General features: G+C 40.4%; 1 protein-coding gene across 11 annotated transcripts; it reads left to right on the top strand.

Annotated features, from left to right (window-relative positions):
* The first annotated feature begins 860 nt into the window (after positions 1-860).
* On the top strand, positions 861-23947 carry LOC125749099 (guanylate-binding protein 1-like). 11 transcript variants are annotated; one of them, XM_049026000.1, is made up of 11 exons: positions 861-953; positions 1629-1700; positions 17789-17980; positions 18068-18195; positions 19223-19332; positions 19729-19943; positions 20909-21151; positions 21410-21684; positions 21776-21988; positions 22396-22498; positions 23402-23947. In XM_049026000.1, the coding sequence occupies exons 3-11, from the start codon at positions 17812-17814 to the stop codon at positions 23773-23775; spliced, it is 1830 nt and encodes a 609-aa protein (XP_048881957.1). In that variant the 5' UTR covers positions 861-953; positions 1629-1700; positions 17789-17811; the 3' UTR covers positions 23776-23947. The 11 variants fall into 11 exon arrangements, with proteins under 11 accessions (XP_048881957.1, XP_048881956.1, XP_048881950.1 ...); XM_049025999.1 differs by having other exon boundaries at positions 17786-17980; XM_049025993.1 differs by lacking the exons at positions 17789-17980; positions 18068-18195; positions 19223-19332; ... (3 more) ...; positions 21776-21988; positions 22396-22498 and adding exons at positions 2505-2696; positions 2783-2910; positions 4067-4176; ... (3 more) ...; positions 7908-8120; positions 8521-8623 and having other exon boundaries at positions 23402-23945.
* The last annotated feature ends 1176 nt before the right edge of the window (positions 23948-25123 follow it).

Below are 25123 nucleotides of genomic sequence, written 5' to 3'. Positions count from 1 at the left end.
GTTTTGAAATGAGCTGGCAGCTTCAGTGTTTCAAAGCATGTGACAGATGTGGGAAGAGCTGCCCCGGAAATCTCCACCCTGAGCTCAGGAGGGAACATCTCCCAGCCAACCCAGAATCTCAGCACTTGGGCCAGTGTATTTGATCATGCTAATCAGACATAAAATTAATTCAAGAAATATTTAGTTAATGGTTCAAAATGTTGCACTGCAACCGATTAAACATATACATTGTCATACATTGAAAAATGTAACTGGTCATATTTACCAGTGAAATACAGATGCACGGGGCGGCATGGTGGTGCAGTGGTTAGCACTGTTGCCTCACACCTCTGGAACCTGGGTTCGAGTCTCCGCCTGGGTCACATGTGTGTGGAGTTTTCATGTTCTCCCCATGTCGTCGTGGGGTTTCCTCCGGGTACTCCGGTTTCCCCCCATAGTCCAAAAACATGCTAAGGCTAATTGGAGTTACTGAATTGCCCATAGGTGTGCATGTGTGAGTGAATGGTGTGTGAGTGTGCCCTGCGATGGGCTGGCCCCCCATCCTGGGTTGTTCCCAGCCTCGTGCCCATTGCTTCTGGGATAGGCTCCGGACTCCCCGTGACCCAGTAGGATAAGCGGTTTGGAAAATGGATGGATGGATGGATCTACCTCTCCTAAATCCATGTTGGCTATTCCATGTTGGTTGTTCCACTCCGTCCCTTCCCCTGTTGCCAGTCTATAGTGTTTCCTCTGCTCCCCGTCAGCTGCATGGCTTAACAAGCTGAACGTGCAATTACCTATTAAAACCCTTTTCAGTTACTCAATATGCTCATTAGTGTGTTTCCTGTCCAGCCGGTTGTGACAGTGATATCGAAAGTGTAAGTGCTTCTGGATCCCCATAAAAGGATTTTCCAGTACGAAGCTTATCATTGCCACATGGTCTTTTCTACAGTAAGAAGAGAAAAAAATCTGAGGTGAGAGGCAGTTTACACTCTTGAAGTTATTTCAAGATTTTCCAAATATTGCATGCCTGCTTCTAAACTGTTAGATGAATGTCTGTGTTTATCATGATAATGGAAAATCACCTGTCACAAAATCATGGCTCAGCATGTAATCTGACCATTAAAACCCACAACTTCTTCACCCAGATGCAAAGGTTTTATGCAGTATGCAGCTCCTTACACGTCGGTTTTAAGATGCATGGCTAGATGCTTCTGGGTTGTTTATTCTGGATACTAAAAAAAATGACTGACTGAAAACTAGGTGCAATAGTGCTAAGTACGGCCAGTATTCCAGAGGAGGTTCTGCTGTGAAACAAATACTGAACAATCAGCACTCCTTTAGAGTGTGCTGTACTGGTTTTCATGCTCTACCACTAGGGGGTGCAGAAATAAATACGCTTCAATTGTGTTACATTAGCAATCACATACATGCATAAATAGATAAAGGAGACATTGAGAATACAGGCAAAGGAGAGGTTGAAGTTACATTGTTATAATGTTCGTAGATCACATGTTGAAATGTGAACAGAGCTGGCAGAGCACAAGTGGTACCATGATCTCTCCATAAGTATTTAGTTGCCTTTCTTTGACAGAAAATAAAAACTTGAAATATTGGGTTTCTTACGCTTTTTGCCGATTTACTTCCAGGAGTAAATAACATTAACACGGACTACTTGTAAGCTTGTTGATCACAACCTAACACCGGTGAAGTCGTTTTAGGTAATGTAAATTACATTTTGTTGTATTACAGTATGTCTACTGCGTGTGTCTAAAAAAGTGTTTCGATTTCATAATCCAATTTTTAAATTCTCGGAGTATTTGGCTAGGGTTTCATTGGCTGTGTTTGTCTAATTGAACAACAAGAAAACATAAAGCTACGGAGCTCTGGTGACATAGGAGAAAAAAATCTATATACTCTACTGCGTGGCCACGATATAATTAAGTGGTGGCCAAGTCTTTCTTAAAGCGTAGGAACGAGTTAAATTTCCGGGTTGTTGTACGCTGGTCTAATGCACTTGTCGATAACGCCTTTAGGAAGTTAACATAATAGTGAGAAGACGCATGTTATCAATTATTATGCTTACTTTTATTCACTCTCGTAGTTGTCCACGTGTCTCGAGGCTTTCGGAAATCTCGTGGCCATGCCTTATTATCTTGTGGCTACCACTTAATTAACTATAATATATCTATATATTTTTTCTCCTATGTCACCAGAGGGACTCCGTATAAAGCTCGTATATTATTGTAAATAAATGCCATTCTCATTGAAGGAAACGGTATTTAGTCCTTATCTTCTGCTTAATGTGGAGTTTTTTTAACAATGAATTTTTTGGACTTTGAACTCTTTACATTGATCTCACGATAAACACGGACCTTGTTACTCGAAAATTGCAAAATTATTTTTCTACAAATCATTCCCTTGGTTTTAAATCTTACCTTTGTATTGATCCCCCATACTGGGGTCAATGACATGATTCTCTCACTTGTCAAAAAGGAATATGATGTCCGTTTTACATTCAGCAGATCCTGTGCACAGAGTTTCTGAAATGGAATCCCCTATCTGTTTGATTGAAAACAATGGGACGCTACGCGTTGTACCAGAGGCATTGTCCTATCTTATGGGAGTCAGGCAACCCGTTGTGGTTGTGGCCATAGTGGGATTGTACCGTACTGGCAAGTCCTACCTGATGAACAAGCTGGCAGGAAAGCAGAAGGGTAAGACTGCAGTTTGAATGATAGTCATTAGCCTGGAGTGCTTTCCCCCCCAGATATTCAGCTTTTATTTGTCATTGTTCCTTAAGGTTTTTCCCTGGGAGCCACCATACAGTCAGAAACTAAGGGCATCTGGATGTGGTGTGTACCTCACCCCCTTAAAAAGGACCACACTCTGGTGCTCCTGGACACCGAGGGGCTGGGCGACGTGGAGAAGGTGATCAGAAGGGTTGCTTGTTCTGTTTAAAGTATTTTAGTTAGGTAGTTAAGCTTGTTGTCATATTTATTTGGTCTTTTGCCATTAAAAGTTTACGTTGACTTCATAATTACTAATGTTTAGAGCACAGATTTTTTCACAGTCTTGCTGTTGCTCCCCTTTTTAACCAATTTGTTGATATTATATTACTCATATAAAATAGTTGGCCTATATTAATGCTCAAGGTCAGATGAAAAATACATTTAAAGTTTAATACTTTTGTTTACAATCCATCTGACTATCATCCTGTGAATTTATAAAATTGCTATTATGTGTGGTTTATTTACAGATATGTTGTTAACAGGGTTGTGTTTCAAAAAAAGATCACACAGTATTTGTGAAAAGAAAATGCATCTTTCGAGAGAACATTCTTCATAACATTCACTGAAATATCCAGATTTTTGGTAAATGCAGTATAGGCAAAAATGTTCTCCCGTTTTCACTGAATTTGAATTTACCAATTTATTCTATATTTCTTTCAGTCTATGATGCCCAGCTTTAATAACTAATACACATCTTGCCGTTGTATTTTGTTTTTTTTTTTTAAATCTATTGGATTTTTATCTGCCAGTTACTTAGGGTGTGCATATCAAAGGGTACCTCGGTAGAGTTACCGTGGACTTAATTTGTCCGTTTTCCATCTGAAATCTGTAACCTTCTAATGGACAGATGAATCCAAAAAAGGTTTGCAGTACATTTATACTTTTTTCTAACTGGAGACTCGTTCTAATGGTTCTTAGGTATTAGATTCTTGCATAACATATTACTACATATTACATTAGGTGAACTGATGCTGAAAGGGTTGTTTTTTAAATAATAGTAATCAATTTGTTTTATTGATCACCTGGGAAATTCTCTATATGCCTCCCCCCAACTTGCTCTCTTTAGATAAGAGCAAGCAGGCTGTGAAAAGCAGCCGCCCAATAGCAGCACACAGTCAGCAGGGGGTTAAGGGCCTTACTCAAGGACCTGCATAAGTGCCAAGGTCAGGTTCAAACCAACAACCTTCCGATCACAAGCACAGAGGCTTAGATTACTGAACCACACATTGTTTAGTCAGGCCAGAACTATATTTGCTCATGGCATCATTTAATTTGGAATCGGGGTTGTATTTCAGGGAGACCAGGAGAATGACGCCTGGATCTTCGCTCTCGCCATTCTTCTGAGCAGCACTCTGGTCTACAACAGTAAAGGTACCATAGACAACCAAGCAGTGGAAAACTTACAGTATCCTTTTTCTGTAATTAAAACTTATATTAAGTCAAAGGTGGCTCTTATGGAAACCATGTTCATAATATGGGAGCAGACATTAGATCTCACACCTACCCTGGGGTCATGTTGATCCCAAAGGCACATGTCAGGTGAGTTGTCATGGTAACATAATTATTGTAGGAGGGCGTCAGAATTAGGTAAATTTCCCCGAATGCTACCAGAAACCTTTGGTACTATGAGAAAAGGCAGCTGCTGGCTTGTTATGATGTATTGGATTTATTAAAGAACAGTTGTTCAACATTGAGTGGTTCTGTAAAGATACTCATTAGATCCTACAATGATATATGTTACTGGTAGTTAAAGGGATTCAATTTCTTAGGCCAACACAGAAGTGTTCTTTAACATACGTAGATATGTCACAGAGTTGACTGATCGGATTAAGGTGAAATCGCCAGCCAGTGCTTCATCTGCTGAGGATGATGATGATGATGGGGCAGACGTACAGTTTGTGCAGTTCTTTCCCAGTTTTGTATGGGCTGTGCGTGATTTCACTTTGTTGCTGGAAATTCATGGAACGAAAGTAACTGAAGACAAGTATCTGGAACATGCTCTCACCCTTAAAAAAGGTAAGAGAACATCAAAGACAGGGGCGCTGTAAAGGGGGGGTAAACGATGACGATTCTCGGGGCCCATGACTGAGAGGGGGCCCAGAGAAGCCCCCAATAAACTGTGTTGGGGGCCCTGTCAAGATTCTTTTCATGGGGCCCAAAATCCTTAGCAGCGCCCCTGATCAAAGATACACAGTTGAATTAGGTCATTTTTGAGACATTGTTGTGCTTTTGTGTTTAGAGAAAGATGGTACACAACACAAAATTAATGGTCACTGGTGTGAAGAATCTGATTTTTTAATACATATTACATACATATGAAAAATGAGTCACGAAATCAAAGTAAAACATAGACAATGTGACACTAAAACGACAAATACATCTGTAGAGACATGTAACCAATTAAATTTTGTTATAAGAGCTTACGTATTCTACACCAGTCGGTAACAATGAAACAAATCTAATCCGGCAGCCAGTCACTTTACTGTCAAATTTTCTTGCCATTTTGTAAAGTAAGTCAGTTAACCTTGGTGAAATGTTGGTCCTTTGTGAAGGTGGCTGTCTGAACCCTTTTGAATAACGTAACGATTAAGCCACAGGAAGTTGCGTGGACAAAGTGGTAGCAGAAAAAGAGAAGAAAAAAATTTAGGCGAATGGGCAAAGACCCCGTAATAATGTAGTAAAATGTTATGGTGACAGGTTGGTTGCCAAAATAGAAATTCAAAAATCAGCGAGCTTCATTTCATCATGGGACACCATTGCTTAGATGACATTTGAAGCGAAACAGGCATTTATGGCACAGGCATCGCCCTGGTATACTTGCTGTATCTGTTCCTTCTATCCTCACATACAACTCAACCTTAAAAAGCAGTTCTGCAGCCTGTGATTATAATTTAAAGGTCCTTTTATTAGACATTTTCAATATTTATTTGAATCTATGAATCAATCTGAATCCATGTCTTGATTGAACCTGAAACAGAGTACTTAGAGTACTATACGTATGACGTCACATTCTCCACCCATTTATGGTGTGTAGGAGGCTTATTTGACTTCTGCTGCACTAATACATGTTTGAGCCATCTTACTAACAGTAAATAAAAGGCTCCTGCCTCACATTTAGCTGATGACAATGACAGCCTATATATATTTTACTACCTAAGGCACTGTTAAAGAGTCAAAAGACAGAACCGATTCAGCAAAAGTAATGGGACCTTTGAATTCAGCACCCTCAAAATACCCTAAATCCATTCAAAAAACCTTGGCACCTGAAAAAAAAATAATAAATTTGTAGACCTGTGTAATAGATCTTCAATCCAGTTTTAAACTGGGGGGTTGGAAAGAAAGCAAAGCATGTCTTAGCAAAGTCTCATACCTACAAGTACCAAAAATAATCGATTGTGATATACTGTATTATGCATAATTTGCATTTATGCATTCAAAGGGCATGTAACTATTATTGATCTAAGACATTTCAGTCCACTGTTGAATCACAAGGTAAATGCAGAGTCTAATGGAATCATTTAACACATGCTATTAACCAAGGGCAGCAATGTCAATGTTTGTTTATGGTTGAAATGTGACCTAAACTGATACCAAATCTTTAATGAGCCAATCACCGATGGATTATCATTATTGCTGACTATTGGTAATGGCCCACAAATTAAAGAGGCTAAAGACTGTATTGCAAGAGAATTGTTCCATCTTTACCCAGATAGTAAACAATAATAATAATAATTGGAGAAGTCGTCCGGATTATTCATATATGATTTTGGCGCTCACACCTGAATCCCTCTACTGATCTGGTTCTTTCTGCCACCACTTACGCTCCACCCACAAAACAAGTCATCTTGTCTGCAAACATGAAAGTGGTCTATATTTCAAATGACATTGAGACAAAACTAAATTTAATTATGTTGGCAAGAACATGGCCTTGTTCATTCAATGACATGCCATAACACTACAGGTACACAAGGTCAGCAAATCTCCCTTCAGATACATTCATAATTGCAAAGCCTTTAGTTCTTACTTCCAGAAAATTGCAGGGCACTAGTGATGCAAGAGACTGTGTCTTTTGTTTAGCCAATCATGGACTGTGGGTGGAACAAACAAAAAAGTTAGTCTTGGGGGCTCTACACAGGCACTATGCCATACAGAAACTGTGATCACCAATCATACGTTTGTATTGCTAAAATGACATCAGTTATGTTGTTTTCGTTTTAAATAGTTGACCACCGTTAGACTACATACTTCATGCTAGACAACTACTGTATGTGCCGCAATGCAAAGACTTGAACATGTTTCTGTGTTTAGGAAACGACAAGAAGACCGTAGCCTATAACCTCCCTCGAGAGTGCATTCGGAATTACTTTCCAGAAAGGAGATGTTTTGTGTTTGAAACGCCTGCAGCTGCAGAGAAAATGGCCCACCTTGAGTCCATGGATGAAAATCAGCTCAGTCCATCATTTAAGGCAGTTACTTCGAAGTTCTGCAGCTATATCTACAATGAAAGTTCAGTTAAAAAAGTGAAAGGTGGACTCCCAGTCACAGGAAGGAGTGAGTCATGATAACTGTAGCTCTCTGATGTATTTCCTGTTTTAAAAATATTGCTTTATGTGTAATGAGTTAATGTTGTTAATTTCTAAATTGGAGCTCATGACAGTAGTTTGGAAGACAAACATTTTTGGATTAAATCCATTTCTGTTAGATATTACATAATAATTATAGATTTTAAATAATTATGATTTACATACTGTACCCACTGTTTGATTTCAGTGCTTGGCTACTTGGCAAAGACCTACGTGGAGACCATTGCTAGTGGAGGTGTTCCCTGTCTGGAGAATGCGGTGGTGGCCATGGCCCAGATTGAAAACCAGGCAGCTGTGCAGGAAGGATTGCTGGTGTACAAGAAGGGCATGCAGGAGATCACCTTCCCAGTAGACATGGAGGAGATGTCCAGGCAGCACGGGCAATGGGATTCCCAGGCCATCGAAGCATTCAAAAACCGATCCTTTAAGGATGAGAAGGGCGAATACATGAAAACACTAATGGTAGGTTCCAGTCCCAACCAGCTTATAATGATACTGATTTAAGGTCGATGAAAACATGTAAACTGCAACAGAATCTGTGCTGTGTTTATAGGAAGCTATCAAAGAATCTTATGCTGCTTTTCTTGCTGAAAATGAGGAAGCCTCTGAAGACCTTTGCAGACAGTTGCTTTCAAAGCTTTCTGAGCCAATAGCCAAGAAACTGGAGAATGGGTTCTATGCTAAACCGGGTGGGTATGAGCTTTATTCTGCGGATGGCAAAGCCTTACTGGATGAATACAACAGAAAGCCCAACAAAGGAGTCAAGGTAAGAACTGTGGTTAAATATGTCTACAACCCTAAATGACTTGCTTTTGCTGATGCCTTTCAAAATCTGAACCACTAACTGAAATTTATTTAAAAATAGCTTTGAATTACAGAGTTAAGTAAAACTGTTGTAAGACAAGGTGTTGTTGTAAGTAATGAGTTTGTATTGTACTGTAGATCAGAACTTGCTTTGCAATGCATTAAAATCCTAGAAAATAAATTCTTACCAAGCATATATGATCATAGGATGTACTAGAATTGGTAAGTTTCAGGCCAAATACCCAAATCAATAAAGTTTTTATCTGTATTGCTGAAATGGGGGTGTAATTAAATCGTAGAATTTCAGTGTATTAGGCCCCCTTGTCTGTTATGATCTTTTCATGTCCTGTTGGATTTTATAGGCGGAAGAAGTCCTAAAGAACTTTCTAAAGGAGAAGAGTGTGGAAACTGCTGCAGTCATGCAGGCTGATAAGCAACTGACTGAGAAAGAGAAGAAAATCCACGGTAAGATTTTATCACAACTATGCGGAACAAAGGTCTGCCCTGTTTTTACTGAATAGTTCAGTCAATTATATATAAAAATTAGTTACAGAGGATGAGTTAATCTTCTACCTGTTCTTTTCTTTTAAATGCCACCACCAACCCCCCTCTACACAGGACACCTTGTTTTTAATTTCCATTCAGAGTTCAATACACACCCACCCACCCCTGTACCCTGTCAGCATGATAATACCCAGACCAACTTACAAAAGACAGACATGTATAAGCAGTGAGATCAGTTATCAAGAATGAGACTTTGGTGAAAGTTTGTAGCGTGTGTGTGTGTGTGTGTGTGTGTGTTTCTGTTTAAATACAGGAGAGTGAATCAGAGGGGTTAATTGACAGGCGAGTTTAACGAAACGATAAAGGAAGCCCAAACTTTTTCAAAGTGTCAGGTTTGGAATTGGAGGGTAGTTTGTTTCCTGTATTGTTTGAGAAGGCTTAGCCATCACGTGATATTTAATGTATGTATTTTTTTTTCCAGTTTAGGAGGATAGTTTTCTTGGCGATAGTTACGATGATGATTTTCCATTTTGGATTGGTGGGTAAATTATTGAAAGATCTCCAAGTAAACTAGGATGGAGATAGTGGAATGCTGCAGTTAGACATAAGAGGCATTATGTTAATGACCTCTTGCCAAAAGTGTTGAACAGGAGGGCAGAGTCTGGTAGAGTGATAATAGTCATCTTGGGTGCCTGACATGCAGTATGAGCATATGTCAGAGTCTGTAAATCCCATCTTATACAACCTGTGCTGGATGATGTGAGTTGTATGAATTACTTTGTACTGTATTAGTTGTACCTTAGTGTTGTTAGTCATTGTGAAGTTGTTCCTGCAAATTTGGGTCCAGAACTTTGTATTGGTTGTAACTGATAAGCCTTCTTTCCAAGCTATGATTGGGATGTAAATTATTGTGTCCATAGTTGTGATATCAGTATCATTTGGAAAGGATCTTCTTTTGTTTAGTTATTTTATAAGCTTCTTCTATTAATGGGGGTGGGTGTACATTTTTTGACACATTGATTTTAGATTTAAGAACAGGCTTTAATTGGAGCTACTGAAGGAATGCTTCCTTCCCCATGTCATAGTCCAGGACTAAATGTTGAAAAATAATGAAGCTGTTACTCTGGAAAAGGTGGTGGAGGTGTGTGATATCTCATGTGTTAAAGTTAAGTGATGTTTTGTTGAATAGAAGGTCCGGGTTGTGCATTACTGGAGTGTATTTCCAGGGTCTCGGTATGTTTGAAGTCTTTGTTGACTTTCCACCAGGTGTCACGCCCTGCTCACTCCGTTCTCCCGATCCTCCTGTACCCCCCTGGCATATCACGCCATGCCTGGTGCTCATTTGTCTTACCTTTTGTTCCTGCACTCATGTTCACATATTCACAACTGCCTCTTTTTTGCCCCTTTGTTAGTCTAGTACTTATGTGCTCCCCAGTGCTGAGTTCCCCAGGTTGGTCACTGCTGCTTGTCTGTGCTCCCGTACCCATAATCCTTATCAAAATGAAGTCCCTTGTGACGGTTTTTTTCAGCACCACGAGTGCATCTAGGTCATGCTTTGGCATGACATTATCACAATTACAGTTAAAGTATACAGTATATCATATCATATCATATCATATCACTACGAATGATGATCCCCGTGGAGAAATTCTCTTTTCGACCTACCCCATCTTGCTTGGTGGTGATGGCTGCCATCCATAGAGGTGCCCAGGGAGTTGGGGGTTAAGGGCTTTTTCATTCCAGTAATAAACCATTACTCCTGAAATCGGTAGATTACATGATCTTTAATATAATCAATAACGACAGCCGTACTATATATATGCATATATGCCATAGTGTATATAATGCTTTATATGTCACGCCCAGCTCATACGATCCTCGTGTGTGCCACGCCCCCCTGATTATCCACGTGTGCTTCCCTGATTGTACCCAGCTGTACCCTGTTGTCTTATCTATTTCAGTCCTCGTCTTGCATCAGTTCATGGTCTGTCATTGATGTTAGTTGACGTCTGATGTTTCCTGCCCTTAGTTATCCCAATAAATCCCCGTTTACCCCAAATCCTGCCTGCTTGCCTGTTTCCTGCTCGCTCGCCTGCCAGAGCGATCACCCGTTCGCCCGCTCTTCCAAGTGCGATCGTAACAATATATACAATAGATAAAATATAAAACACAGTAAATAAGAAAAACTAAGCAATGCAAATGATACACATCTGACTGATAATCTCAAATGAAACTTGCTCAGTGGACATATTCAAATTTCCACTTACATCGCTCATAACTTTTGGCCCATCAGAGGAGAGAAGCAGGACCTCCACAGCAGGAGCTTGAGAGCAGGACCGCAATCTGCTGCTCCTTCAAACAAACAAGGGAATGCTTCCACTGCTATTAATGCTAATTTTGTAATATTGATTCGGCATTTCTATTATTTTTTGTTAAAAATGTATATTTCTGTAAAAACTGTCTTTTTTGGTAAATACATAAAACCTGTTTTACATCCTGGGTCAATAATCGTGACAATAAGAACTAAGCTTTCTTTTAATGCTTTAATTGGGAAGCGGGAAATGGAGGATGTCGCAGACTGTAATTTCTCTAAAAAGGTGAAATACTGACTTCTCCATTCAATTCCCCTCCCCTTTGTAATGATTGGACAGAGGAAAGAGAGAAGGCGGCATTGCTGGCTCAGCAGAAAAAAGCTGAAGAGGAGAAACGTTTACAGATGGAGAAGATCCTCAAGGATGAACGTGAAAGCCATGAGAAGGCAGTTGAGGTGATTAAAAAGAAAATGGAGGATGAAGTGGCCCTTCAAAAGAAGGAGTTAGAAAAGGCTTTAGAGTGCAAACTCAAAGAGCAGAGGGATCTGATGCAGCAAGGTTTTAAGGCGAAGTCTGATGAAATGACACAAGCAATCAACAGCCTCAGAGCAGACATGGCACGTGTGAGATCACCCAACCCTTGTAATATCATTTAGTAACTATGTTCCCTCCTAATTTACTTACTGGATTACGCAGTTTTCATTGTAGCTTTATGCTCTCGCAGACAAAATGCAGCAAGGTTTCACCATTAAATAATGGTTTGATCGGTAAAATAACTATATTCAAGGCTCTCTTTGTAATGGCTTTAATATTCATTGATCTGTATTTATGATTCTTTTTGGAAATGTGTTCACATATTTGACTGTTTGTCCTCATGACTTAATCTTGAACAGTACTGATAGAGAGCAGTGTGGCTGCTGACCCTGGATGTCATTATTATAAATATTTAGTAAATATAACAATATTAAGTACACTGTCATTCATTACACCCAAATCACCAGTAAGATGAGAATGTCCAAAGGAGCAGCTAGGGAAGTGAGTGAGAAAGAGGCCCAGTGTCCCGTCTGATCCAGAAGGCATGACCCAGAGGCAGGATTCTGCGGAACGCAGAGGGATTTAATATGAATGGGACATGAACAACCAGGAAACAAAGGACCATGAGGGGCTAAAGGAAGGAGTAACAAGGCAGGAGCGAGGTGAACCAGAACACAGGGAGCACTGCAGGGAAGGCAGACACTGGGAACCAGGAGTGCACCAAATAGCAATAACAGCAACAATGACTGTACTGAAACACAGTAAGGGCAAGCACATACACACACAACTAACAAAGGACTAATAAAAGACAGATGTGGGGGAATTATCACATCAGAATGAGAAAAATTATGTGATTATGGGATGGCCAGCATCCTCTGCTGGCTAGATGGGGACATGACGGAGGAGGAGGATGGTACCCTGGAGCTCCTGCCCCAGGTTGTGTTCAGGGAAACAAATTCAGGACAGGGACATGAGAGCTGTAGCCTAACTCATACGAGGAGAAATACTGTGTCTTAGAGAACATAAAATGCATTGAATAATGTAAAAATGTATACATGACATTATTAGATAGATCTAGATGCTTCAGTCACTTTCTTGTGGCTCAGAGTCTCTGTCTCCTGTACACAAGTTCCCGATGAAATTCAAACTTCAACATGGTTTGGTTAATTATGGCACCACTTATGTGTTAACAAATAAAATGAAGATTTCAGTGTATTCATCAGTCTGATAAATGGAAAACTAGTTATTCAGCTATGTCAAACTGTGAAACCACACATACACACCCCTATGTCCTGAACTCTGTAGGCTCAATATGGTTTTACTCAAGACACAAAACTTATGTTCAGCCAATATTTGCAAAAAAAAATCTACCTTTTAATAATACAAGATTCCCATCAGATAGGGATGTAACCTCCGTAAAGGGATCTATAATTTTCCTACTCAAAAGTATTCCAATGCCAAAAGCATTATTTAATGACAAAATCAAGTAATGCCTTGCTGTATTTTGTCCACAAAGCATGAAGATTTCACTTTCTTTTGTGCACAGAAATCAAAAGGAATGTTTCATTTTAAGCACAGAACTGATATCAGCACTTTGCATTTCGTGGAAATGCAGGTCTTCTAGCTATCCAGAAAGTGATCAGAGGGTTAGTCGCGCAGCGAGGAACAGGGGTTACAGAGACGTCGTCCGCCTTCCCAGAAAAGGCGCAAGCCCCGTCGACAGCTACCAGCCGAAGGGAGGAAAGAAAAAGAGAAAGGCAGAAGAGAGAAGCCCAGAAGTACCACCGACGATCTTCCTAGGGGCTGCTTCTCTCGCTGCAGCTCTTCTCCCCACCATATATCGGGAGGAACCCCTCCCGAACCTGAACTTGGCAGGGTTCACTCCTAACATCACTGCTGGAGCGTGCTTGCAGGTACCCCAAGCCCACATAGCCGTTACTACGCCTTAGCTGGGGCTCAGGGGGAGTCTGCAGGTCCATTGGCTCCTGCTCATCGGTCGCCTGTGGGTTCCCCGGCTTCGACTCCTCGGTTGGCTTCGGGTCCCCCTCCTACGACTTCGTTTGGCTGCACCTTCGCCGGCTGTGGCTGTGCAGTCGCCTGCTGCGGTTCCACCTCCCTCCTTACCTGCGTCGGACTCCCCTCCAACTCCCTCCTCGCCTCCCCTGGTGACCCCTCCAACTTCCTCCTGAACCACTTCGCCTGTCCCTCGGCTCCTTCGTGGTCCTCTCCTGCTCCTGCCTCCCTGGCGCCTGCGGCCCCTCCGGCTGCCACCCATCACCCACTGCGGCTCCCTTGGGCTCCCTATTGTCCTCCTGTGTTTGCTCCTCGTCCCACTGTCCCTCCTGTCTCTGCTCCTCGTCCTCCTGTAGTTCCTCCATTCACTTCCGGTTCTCTTGTCTCTCTCGTTGGTGTTTCCTCTGTCTCCCTTCCTGGTCTGCCTATCTGCATCTTGTGTCAGGTGTTGTCTTGGTTGCTTCCTTTATTCCTGTTTTGTTTGTCCGTCCTGTTTCCAGTCCCTCGTTAATGTTCTTGGTCTTGTTTTCCAGGTCCCGTGTCCCCAGTCTCGTCTCGGCCATCGCCTCCCTTGAGGGGCGCCCAGAGTTCGCGCCTTTAGGGGGGGTTCTGTCACAACCTGTTTGTACGATCCTCCTGTATGCCATGCCCACTCATTAACCTCGTGTGAAACCCTGATTGTTCCCAGCAGCGTGATATTATTTCCGGCTTGTCCTCTGTATTTCAGTCCGCGTTCGAGTACGTTTCCCTAGGTCTGTCATTAACGATGTCTGTGAGCGAAGTCTTTGTCTGGTGAATAAACCCTGTTTGCCCGCATTTACAGCTTCCATTGACTGCTTGCTTGCCTACACTCACCATAACAATACCAAAAATATTAAAGCCAATCTTTTCATAGATTAGGAAGCCTAACAAGGTAACCAAGAGGTAAGAAACAAATTGGATGATTGATTATAGTTTTGCCCATTGCTTCCGGGATAGGCTCTGGACCCCCCGCGACCCAGTAGGATAAGCGGTTTGGAAAATGGATGGATGGATTATTGTTTTGAGGGTATTTTATGGCTGATTTAAGACACGGGTCGGCACCGACCCGTTTAACATAAGAGACAGGAACAGGAAGCTAACATAGGACAAAGGTTAAGTGCTTCCCAGCACTCCAGCCACTGGAAAAAAACATACTGGTCCATTCGTACTACCCACTGCACGGCTGGGCTCAGGTTCTCATCCCTGAGGTGCATGGCCGTCGCCACCATTAAATCTGAGGGGGACATGTCCCCCACCCATTTTATAATTATTCGTTTGGACCCCTCCACATTGTATTAGGATGAGTTCACGGACGATTACGTCGACAACGTGGTATGGAATTAATCCTTTTACGGTAATATTCGTAATAGTGGATTGATTCTGATCGGGTGGGGACTGATCGTCCGGAATTCAGATCAATCGTCCATGATTCACCCCAAGTGAACTGCACGAACATGTTGTCCTCTACCGATCTCCATACCATGACATCTATTTCGCCGTAAATAACTTCGGCTCATAAAAGAAACCAGAATGCTTATCTGAGCCATTAGATCGGCATGCAGAATGCATATCTTGGTTTCGGGAGACGGGGGGGGTCGTTATCTAGCACCCTATGTTATCTTTAGGTGGGGACAGGGAGGCGTTGCGCAGACACCCAGCGCCAGGATGCCTATTGTGTTTTATTATCTCAAGCAGCATCACTCGGACAAAAGGGGGAATTGGATAACACCTTGCCCTGGGGGGAAGGGGTGAGCCTGGCCAGCTCACCCCCTGCCCATATGCAGCACCCAATTTAGTATAAAGGATGGGGAAAACTCAGTACTGACCGGAGCTCAGCCGTGGGATGAAGCGCGCATCGCCCGGCACTTTCTCGGGACTCACGTGTTGGTCTCCTGCCAGGACTGAAAAGGGCTCCCCAGTCCATGTGTGAAGGTAGGTGATGAGGGCACGTCCGAGTGTAAATAGCTTTGCAGCTGCTTTTGCGTTCAATTGATTATGGAGATTGATTATCACCGCTCGTGATAATAGTTCGCATTATCTATATTTTTATTGTTGCTTTTCTGTATATATTTTTTTTTTCTTCGTATGATTCATTTATTCCATATCTGTTGTGTTACAAGGTTATTTTGCATTGTTTCGATTGATGTATTGATATTGATTTTAATGCGAGGTTATCTTGTATCACTTGTACAGAATTAAAGTGTTTTTGAGTGAACCTAAGCGTGCCTGTTTGTTCCTTCGAGAGCCCTATATCCCTCTCTCATCCATTTTAAGACACACATTTAACATAAAATACTAGTTTTATGCCAGTTTGTCCCCACCCCGTTCAAAATGCTTCTGATGCCCCTGCTGAGGTGGTTCGTCGTATGGTACAGCAGGTGCGGCAATACGCTATAATCCTAAATCCATGTTGGCTATTCCATGTTGGTTGTTCCACTCCGTCCCTTCCCCTGTTGCCAGTCTATAGTGTTTCCTCTGCTCCCCGTCAGCTGCATGGCTTAACGAGCTGAACGTGCAATTACCTATTAAAACCCTTTTCAGTTACTCAATATGCTCATTAGTGTGTTTCCTGTCCAGCCGGTTGTGACAGTGATATCGAAAGTGTAAGTGCTTCTGGATCCCCATGAAAGGATTTTCCAGTACGAAGCTTATCATTGCCACATGGTCTTTTCTACAGTAAGAAGAGAAAAAAATCTGAGGTGAGAGGCAGTTTACACTCTTGAAGTTATTTCAAGATTTTCCAAATATTGCATGCCTGCTTCTAAACTGTTAGATGAATGTCTGTGTTTATCATGATAATGGAAAATCACCTGTCACAAAATCATGGCTCAGCATGTAATCTGACCATTAAAACCCACAACTTCTTCACCCAGATGCAAAGGTGTTACGCAGTATGCAGATCCTTACATGTCGGTTTTAAGATGCATGGCCAGGTGCTTCTGGGTTGTTTATTCTGCATACTAAAAAAATTACTGAGTGAAAACTAGGTGCAATAGTGCTAAGTACGGCCAGTATTCCAGAGGAGGTTCTGCTGTGAAACAAATACTGAACAATCAGCACTCCTTTAGAGTGTGCTGTACTGGTTTTCATGCTCTACCACTAGGGGGTGCAGAAATAAATACGCATTCAATTGTGTTACATTAGCAATCACATACATGCATAAATAGATAAAGGAGACATTGAGAATACAGGCAAAGGAGAGGTTGAAGTTACATTGTTATAATGTTCGTAGATCACATGTTGAAATGTAAACAGAGCTGGTACAGCACAAGTGGTACCATGATCTCTCCATAAGTATTTAGTTGCCTTTCTTTGACAGAAAATAAAAACTTGAAATATTGGGTTTCTTACGCTTTTTGTCGATTTACTTCCAGGAGTAAATTACATTAACTAGCTTGTTGATCACAACCTTTTTGTTGTATTACAGTATGTCTACTGCATGTGTCTAAAAAAGTGTTTCGATTTCATAATCCAATTTTAAAATTCTCGGAGTATTCGGCTAGGGTTTCATTGGCTGTATTTGTCTAATTGAACAACAAGAAAACATAAAGCTACGGAGCTCTGGTCACATAGGAGAAAAAAATCTATATCCTGTACTGCGTGGCCACGATATAATTAAGTGGTGGCCACGTCTTTCTTAAAGCGTGGGAACGAGTTAAATTTCCGGGTTGTTGTCTAACGCACTTGTCAATAACGCCTTTAGGAAGTTAACATGCGTCTTTTCACAATTATGTTATCAATTAAAAAAATTACAATTTCCTTATAAAATTATACTTACTTTTATTCACTCTCATAGTTCTCCATGTTTCTCCAGGTGTCGCGTTAATCTATAATATCTATAATATATCTATATATTTTATAATATATCTATCTATATATATAATATATCTTAATTATCTATAATATATCTATATATTTTTTTTCCTGTGTCACCAGAGGGACTCCGTATAAAGCTTGTATGTTATTGTAAATAAATGCCATTCTCACTGAAGGAAACAGTATTTAGTCCTTATCTTCTGCTTAATGTAGAGTTTTTTTTAACAATGAATTTTTTGGACCTTGAACTCTTTACATTGATGTCACGATAAACACGGACCTTGTTACTAGAAAATTGCAAGATTATTTTTCTACAAATCATTGCCTTGGTTTTAAATCTTACCTTTGTATTGATCCCACATACTGGGGTCAATGACATGATTCTCTCACTTGTCAAAAAGGAATATGACGTCCATTTTACATTTAGCAGATCCTGTGCACAGAGTTTCTGAAATGGAATCCCCTATCTGTTTGATTGAAAACAGTGGGACGCTACGCGTTGTACCAGAGGCATTGTCCTATCTTATGGGAGTCAGGCAACCCGTTGTGGTTGTGGCCATAGTGGGATTGTACCGTACTGGCAAGTCCTACCTGATGAACAAGCTGGCAGGAAAGCAGAAGGGTAAGACTGCAGTTTGAATGATAGTCATTAGCCTGGAGTGCTTTTCCCCCCCAGATATTCAGCTTTTATTTGTCATTGTTCCTTAAGGTTTTTCCCTGGGAGCCACCATACAGTCAGAAACTAAGGGCATCTGGATGTGGTGTGTACCTCACCCCCTTAAAAAGGACCACACTCTGGTGCTCCTGGACACCGAGGGGCTGGGCGACGTGGAGAAGGTGATCAGAAGGGTTGCTTGTTCTGTTTAAAGTACTTTAGTTAGGTAGTTAAGTTTGTTGTCATATTTATTTGGTCTTGTGCCATTAAAAGTTTATGTTGACTTCATAATTACTAAAGTTTAGAGCACAGATTCAGATTGCTGTTGCTCCCCTTTTTAACCAATTTGTGCATATTATATTACTCATATAAAATAGTTGGACTATATTAATGTAAATGCTCAAGGTCATTTAAAGTTGAATACTTTTGCTTACAATGCATCTGTATATCATCCTGTACAAGAAAAACAGAATTTATTAAATTGTCATTACTACAGCTCAATGGTTTATTTACAGATATGTTGTTAACAGGGTTATGCTTCATAAAACGATCACACAGTACTGGTGAAAATAAAATGCATCTTTTCAAGAGAAGTGGAATACTTTTGTTTACAATGAATTTATCATCCTGTACAATGAAGGGGAATTTGTATTATTAAAGTGCTATTATTACACATCTATAGTTTCGCTAAAACATCCCGATTTTTGGGAAATGCAGTCTAGGCAATAATGTTTCTTTTATCGTCATTTTCACTGAATCTGAAATACCTAATTAATCTTTTCTTATATTTCTTTCAGTCTATGATGCCCTCCTTTATTGGCTAATATACATCTTGCAGATGTATTCTGTTATTCTGTGTTTTATTTAATCTATTGGGTGTCTGCCTGCCAGTTACTTAGGGTGTCCATATCTAAGGGCACCTCGGTAAAGTTACCGTGGACTTAATTTATCCATTTTCCATCTGGAATCTGTACATTTTCAGTAGACAGATGAACCCCAAACAGCTTGCAGTACATTCATACTATTTTCTAAGTAACTGGGGACTCGTTTAAAAAATTCTTGAGTTGGTTATTAGATTCTGGCGTAACATGTTCTATTACATTATGTGAATTGACGCTGACAGCGGTATTCTTTAAATAGATTAAGTGTTTAGTCAGACCAAAACTACATTTTCTCATGGTATCATTTCATTTGAAATTGGTATTTCAGGGAGACCCGGTGAATGACGCCTGGATCTTCGCTCTCGCCATTCTTCTGAGCAGCACTCTGGTCTACAACAGTAAAGGTGCCATAGACAACCAAGCAGTGGAAAACTTACAGTATCCTTTTTCTGTAATTAAAACTTATATTAAGTCAAAGGTGGCTCTTATGGAAACCATGTTCATAATATGGGAGCAGACATTAGCTCTCACACCTACCCTGGGGTCATGTTGACCCCAAAGGCACATGTCAGGTGAGTTGTCATAGTAACATAATTATTGTAGGAGGGCGTCAGAATTAGGTAAATTTCCCCGAATGCTACCAGAAACCTTTGGTACTATGAGAAAAGGCAGCTGCTGGCTTGTTATGATGTATTGGATTTATTAAAGAACAGTTGTTCAACATTGAGTGGTTCTATAAAGATACTCATTAGATCCTTCAATGATATATGTTACTGGTAGTTAAAGGGATTCAATTTCTTAGGCCAACACAGAATTGTTCCTTAACATACGTAGATATGTCACAGAGTTGACAGATCGGATCAAAGTGAAATCGGCAGCCAGTGCTTCAGCTGTTGAGGATGGTGGTGATGATGGGGCAGATGCACAGTTTCTGCAGTTCTTTCCCAGTTTTGTATGGGCTGTGCGTGATTTCACGTTGCTGCTGGAAATTAATGGAACAAAAGTAACTGAAGCCCAGTATCTGGAACATGCTCTCACCCTTAAAAAAGGTAAGAGAACATCAAAGATACACAGTTGAATTAGGTCATTTTTGAGACATTGCTGTACTTTTGTGTTTAGAGAAAGATGGTACACAACGCAAAATTAATGGTCACTGGTGTGAAGAATCTGAGCTTTTTATACAGCTTTTTATTACACCTGAGAAATGAGTCATTATATCTATATCCATCCATCCAGACATTATAGCAACAGCAGTATTACAGATGAATTAGAAAAACATATATACTCACCCAGACCTACAAGTGCAATTTACCTTCAGTCATTGTTTTATATACTTGGGTTTAATGGCCTTGGTGCTAGCTAGGAATCATGTTGGTCCATAGTACACAAAATCTCTCTATTCAAGGTCCTTGACATGATCACAAAGCACGTAATTGTATGCCTCGCGGGATTCATATGCCTTTAGTATTCCTTTTGTGTACACACTTGATTTTTGACCAGTCAGACGAGACAGAAAATGTCTGGCCACTGTAACTTACAAATTTGACCCTGATAGCTTTCCATACCCATCCAGAGTGAACATCACGGCTCCAGGTTGCCTGCATTTCATGCTATGAACGGACAACTGCTTTATACAATCTGCATTCCACTTGTTTCATTGGTTTATTTTTGGTGGAACGTTCTCGTACATTTCAATGTGTTGGTCTTGCGTTTTTGCCTCTTGTGCGCCCTGAATCTCTCTCTGTTTCAGTATCATTTCCATGTTCTTCTTCATTAGTACAGAATGAACAGTCATAGCAGACAGTGGAAGGGATGCTGTTCCCAGCACTTGCTGCAGTACATTGTAGTTACAAATGAACATGCATCAACATTACAATTTCGCTACGATGAATTTTAATTATAGAAGTTGTGATTATGCCCTAGCTAAAGTAACATCAATCATGTCGATTTTGTTTTAAATAGTTGGCCACCTTTAGAGTACATTCTGACAACTTGAACATGTTTCTGTGTTTAGGAAACGACAAGAAGACCGTAGCCTATAACCTCCCTCGAGAGTGCATTCGGAATTACTTTCCAGAAAGGAGATGTTTTGTGTTTGAAACACCTGCAGCTCCACAGAAAATGGCCCACCTTGAGTCCATGGATGAAAATCAGCTCAGTCCATCATTTAAGGCAGTTACTTCGAAGTTCTGCAGCTATATCTACAATGAAAGTTCAGTGAAAAAATTGAAAGGTGGACTCCCAGTCACAGGAAGGAGTGAGTCATGATAACTGTAGCTCTCTGATGTATTTCCTGTTTTAAAAATATTGCTTTATGTGTAATGAGTTAACGGTGTTAAAAAAAAGATGGTAAAAAAAATAGAAATAATAAAAAATAAAGTGAAAAAAAAATTGTATTAATTTCTAAATTGGACCTCATAACAGTAGTTTGGAAGACAAACATTTTTGGATTAAATCCATTTCTATTACTACATAATAATTATAGATTAATTATAGACACACTGTTTGGTTTCAGTGCTTGGCCACTTGGCAAAGACCTACGTGGAGACCATTGCTAGAGGAGGTGTTCCCTGTCTGGAGAATGCGGTGGTGGCCATGGCCCAGATTGAAAACCAGGCAGCTGTGCAGGATGGATTGCTGGTGTACAAGAAGGGCATGCAGGAGATCACCTTCCCAGTAGACATGGAGGAGATGTCCAGGCAGCACGGACACTGGGATTCCCAGGCCATCGAAGCATTCAAAAACCGATCCTTTAAGGATGAGAAGGGCGAATACATGAAAACACTAATGGTAGGTCCCAGTCCCAGCCAGCTTATAATGATACTGATTTAAGGTCGATGAAAGCATGTAAACTGCAACAGAATCTGTGCTGTGTTTATAGGAAGCCATCCAAGAAGCTTATGCTGCTCCTCTTATTGAAAATGAGAAAGCCTCTGAAGACCTTTGCAGACAGCTGCTTTCACAGCTTTCTGAGCCAATAGCCAAGAAACTGAAGAATGGGTTCTATGCTAAACCGGGTGGGTATGAGCTTTATTCTGCGGATTGCAAAATCTTACTGGATGAATACAACAGAAAGCCCAACAAAGGAGTCAAGGTAAGAACTACAGTTAAATATGTCTACAACCCTAAATGATTTGCTTGATGCACTGTTTGCCTTTCAAAATCTGAACAAACTAACAGTCACTGAAATTTATTTCAAAATAGGTTTGGTTTACAGAGTTAAGTAAACCTGTTGTTAAATAGGTGTAGTTGAGTAGGTACTGTAGACTTGAACTTGCTTGGCAATGCATTAAAATCCTAGGAAATATGATATTACCAACCGTAGGTGTTCACATGTTCTGGATGTACAGGAATTGGTTGAAAGTTTCAGGCTAAATAACCAAATTGGTAAGGTTTTTATCTGTATTTATGAAATGGGAGGATGTAATTTAATCGTAGAATTTCAGTGTATTAGGCCCCCTTGTCTGTTATGATCTTTTCATGTTCTGATGGATTTTATAGACGGAAGAAATCCTAAAGAACTTTCTAAAGGAGAAGAGTGTGGAATCTGCTGCAGTCATGCTGGCTGATAAGAAACTGACTGAGAAAGAGAAGAAAATCCACGGTAAGATTTTATCACAACTATGCGGAACAAAGGTCTGCCCTGTTTTAACTGAATAGTGCATTTCATTTTTTTATCAGTTGCAGAGGATGTGTTTATGTTGTACCTGTTCTTTTTTTTTAATGCCACCACCCCCCACAGAGGACAACCTTGTTTTTAATTTCCATTGAAAGTTCAATACATAAGGTGAAGCTACTCTGCAACTAGCCTTATCACCAGGATAATACCCAGCCCAGCATACAGAGAGACAGACATGTATGAGGAGTGAGATCAGTGATTAAGAATGATACTTTGGGGAAAGTTTGTAATATCTGATTATTGATCTGCATGAGAACAAGCTTGGCAGTGAGGGCTTCCTCCCATAGAGTCACCCAAGGAGCTGAGGGTTAAAGGCCTTTTCATTCCAGTAATAAACCATTACTCCCTTAATCAGTACATGATTTTTAATATAATCAATATTGACAACTCTACTATATATATGCATGTATTTCATAGTGTATATAATACTATTTTTATGGTAGATAAAATATAAAACACAGTAAATAAGAAAAACTAAGCAATGCAAATGATACACATCTGACCGATAATCTCAGATGAAACCTGCTCAGTGGACATCACTCACATCAGATGGGATTTTGTAATATTGATTCAGCATTTCTGTGCTATTATTTTTGATTAAAAATGTATGTTTCTGTAAAAAACTGTCTTTTTTGGTAAATACATAAAACCTGTTTTACATCCTGGGTCAATAATCGTGACAATAATAACTAAGCTTTCTTTTAATGCTTTAATTGGGAAGCGGGAAATGGAGGATGTCGCAGACTGTAATTTCTCTAAAAAGGTGAAATACTGACTTCTCCATTCAATTCCCCCCCCCCCCCCCCCCCCTTTGTAATGATTGGAAAGAGGAAAGAGAGAAGGCGGCATTGCTGGCTCAGCAGAAAAAAGCTGAAGAGGAGAAACGTTTACAGATGGAGAAGATCCTCAAGGATGAACGTGAAAGCCATGAGAAGGCAGTTGAGGTGATTAGAAAGAAAATGGAGGATGAAGTGGCCCTTCAAAAGAAGGAGTTAGAAATGACTTTAGAGTGCAAACTCAAAGAGCAGAGGGATCTGATGCAGCAAGGTTTTAAGGCGAAGTCTGATGAAATGAAACGAGCAATCAATAGCCTCAGAGCAGAGGTTTCACAGACACAGTCATCCAACGCTATTGTAGGCATTTTAGCATCCATGGTCCTTCCTGGTCTCCTATCTCAAGGATGCCGTTCCCGTTGTTGCTAACAGCAAGTTCAATATAAATCAATGAAATAACTACAGATGTGGACAAATTTGTTGGTACCCTTGCAGCTCATTGAAACAATGCTTCATTTCTCCTGAAAAGTGATTCAGTTAAAAGCAACTGTCTAATGTATACCTGCCTAGTTTTAGTATGTGATTAAACCAATAAAATTATGAAAAGAAATGATTTGTGGTTTATTTTACAAAGACATGATAAAATAGTATGGACATATTTGTTGGTATCCCTTAAGCAGGGCTGCCCAATCCTGCTCCTGGAGGATAGGAGCTTAGGTACAGCCCTAATTTAGCACACCTGCCACAGATAAACACGCCCTTCATGTTGAAGTTAAGCTGGTTCTCAAACTGAGATATAATATGAGATAAAAAAAAGCACTGGGCTATTCTTAAATGGCCCTCTATGAGCCCAGCTCATTGTGAAGTAGAGATCACTTTGTTGGCAGTGTTGGGAGCGTTGCAGGGAAGGGAAGGGAGACACTAAACAGCAGTAACGGCAACAAAGACCGAGCTGAGGAACACAGTGAGGGCAAGCACAAATATACACAACTAATGAAGGGCTAACAAAAGACAGGTGTGCGGGAAGTCCATGTAAGTGAGTATAATTTGTTTTTCCAATTAAGATGGAAAATACAAAAGTGAAAAAAAAAACTAGTTGTTTTCTCCATTTTGACTTGATCATGAATCGTGAAGGAAAACAGCTTCTTTTGCGTCTATGGGTTTCTGTCTAAAGAAGTCAGAAAACGCCTCGTACTCTGACTGGAGGTGGGTTGGGTTACAGCTGTGCCATCTGTTATTGGCCAGGTACGCGGCGAAGACCACGATTCCCACCTGATCGCTGCAGAATGAGAGCTTCGGGGCTCCTTTGACCCCTGAGAGTGAATGCTGTCATGGAACACTTGTCAATTATCTATGAATTAAAACAGTCTGAAATAAGGATGAAGTTTTAACCATACTTCAAAAAAATGACCAAAAAATGACGTTTAGTTTGATTAAGCATATTTCTCATATAGCATATGACATCTCATTCATTGTATGACTATAATTAATTTCCATTTATCCATTTTTTTACATTCATTCATTCATTCTAGTAGTAATAAATCTGCGTCATTGTAATTTAGAAGCAGTGAGATTCTATGTACTCCTTTCATCTCCTATAATACAGGATAGTCCATATGGGGTAAATGAAATGCTGCATCCATTATTAATCCTGATAAGGGATCAATAAGCACAGTGCATCTTCACAGTAGCGAGAAAAACCTTTGCTATTCTCTGCACTCCACTCCAAGGGGCTAAACTTTTCCCTCAGCAACTCAACCTGTAACCTAGCCATTGT

Source organism: Brienomyrus brachyistius, chromosome 9 (assembly GCF_023856365.1).
Source record: "Brienomyrus brachyistius isolate T26 chromosome 9, BBRACH_0.4, whole genome shotgun sequence".
Taxonomy (NCBI): domain Eukaryota; kingdom Metazoa; phylum Chordata; class Actinopteri; order Osteoglossiformes; family Mormyridae; genus Brienomyrus; species Brienomyrus brachyistius.
The sequence above is the reverse complement of the archived record's forward strand: the minus strand, read 5'-3'. Positions and strand labels throughout refer to the sequence as shown.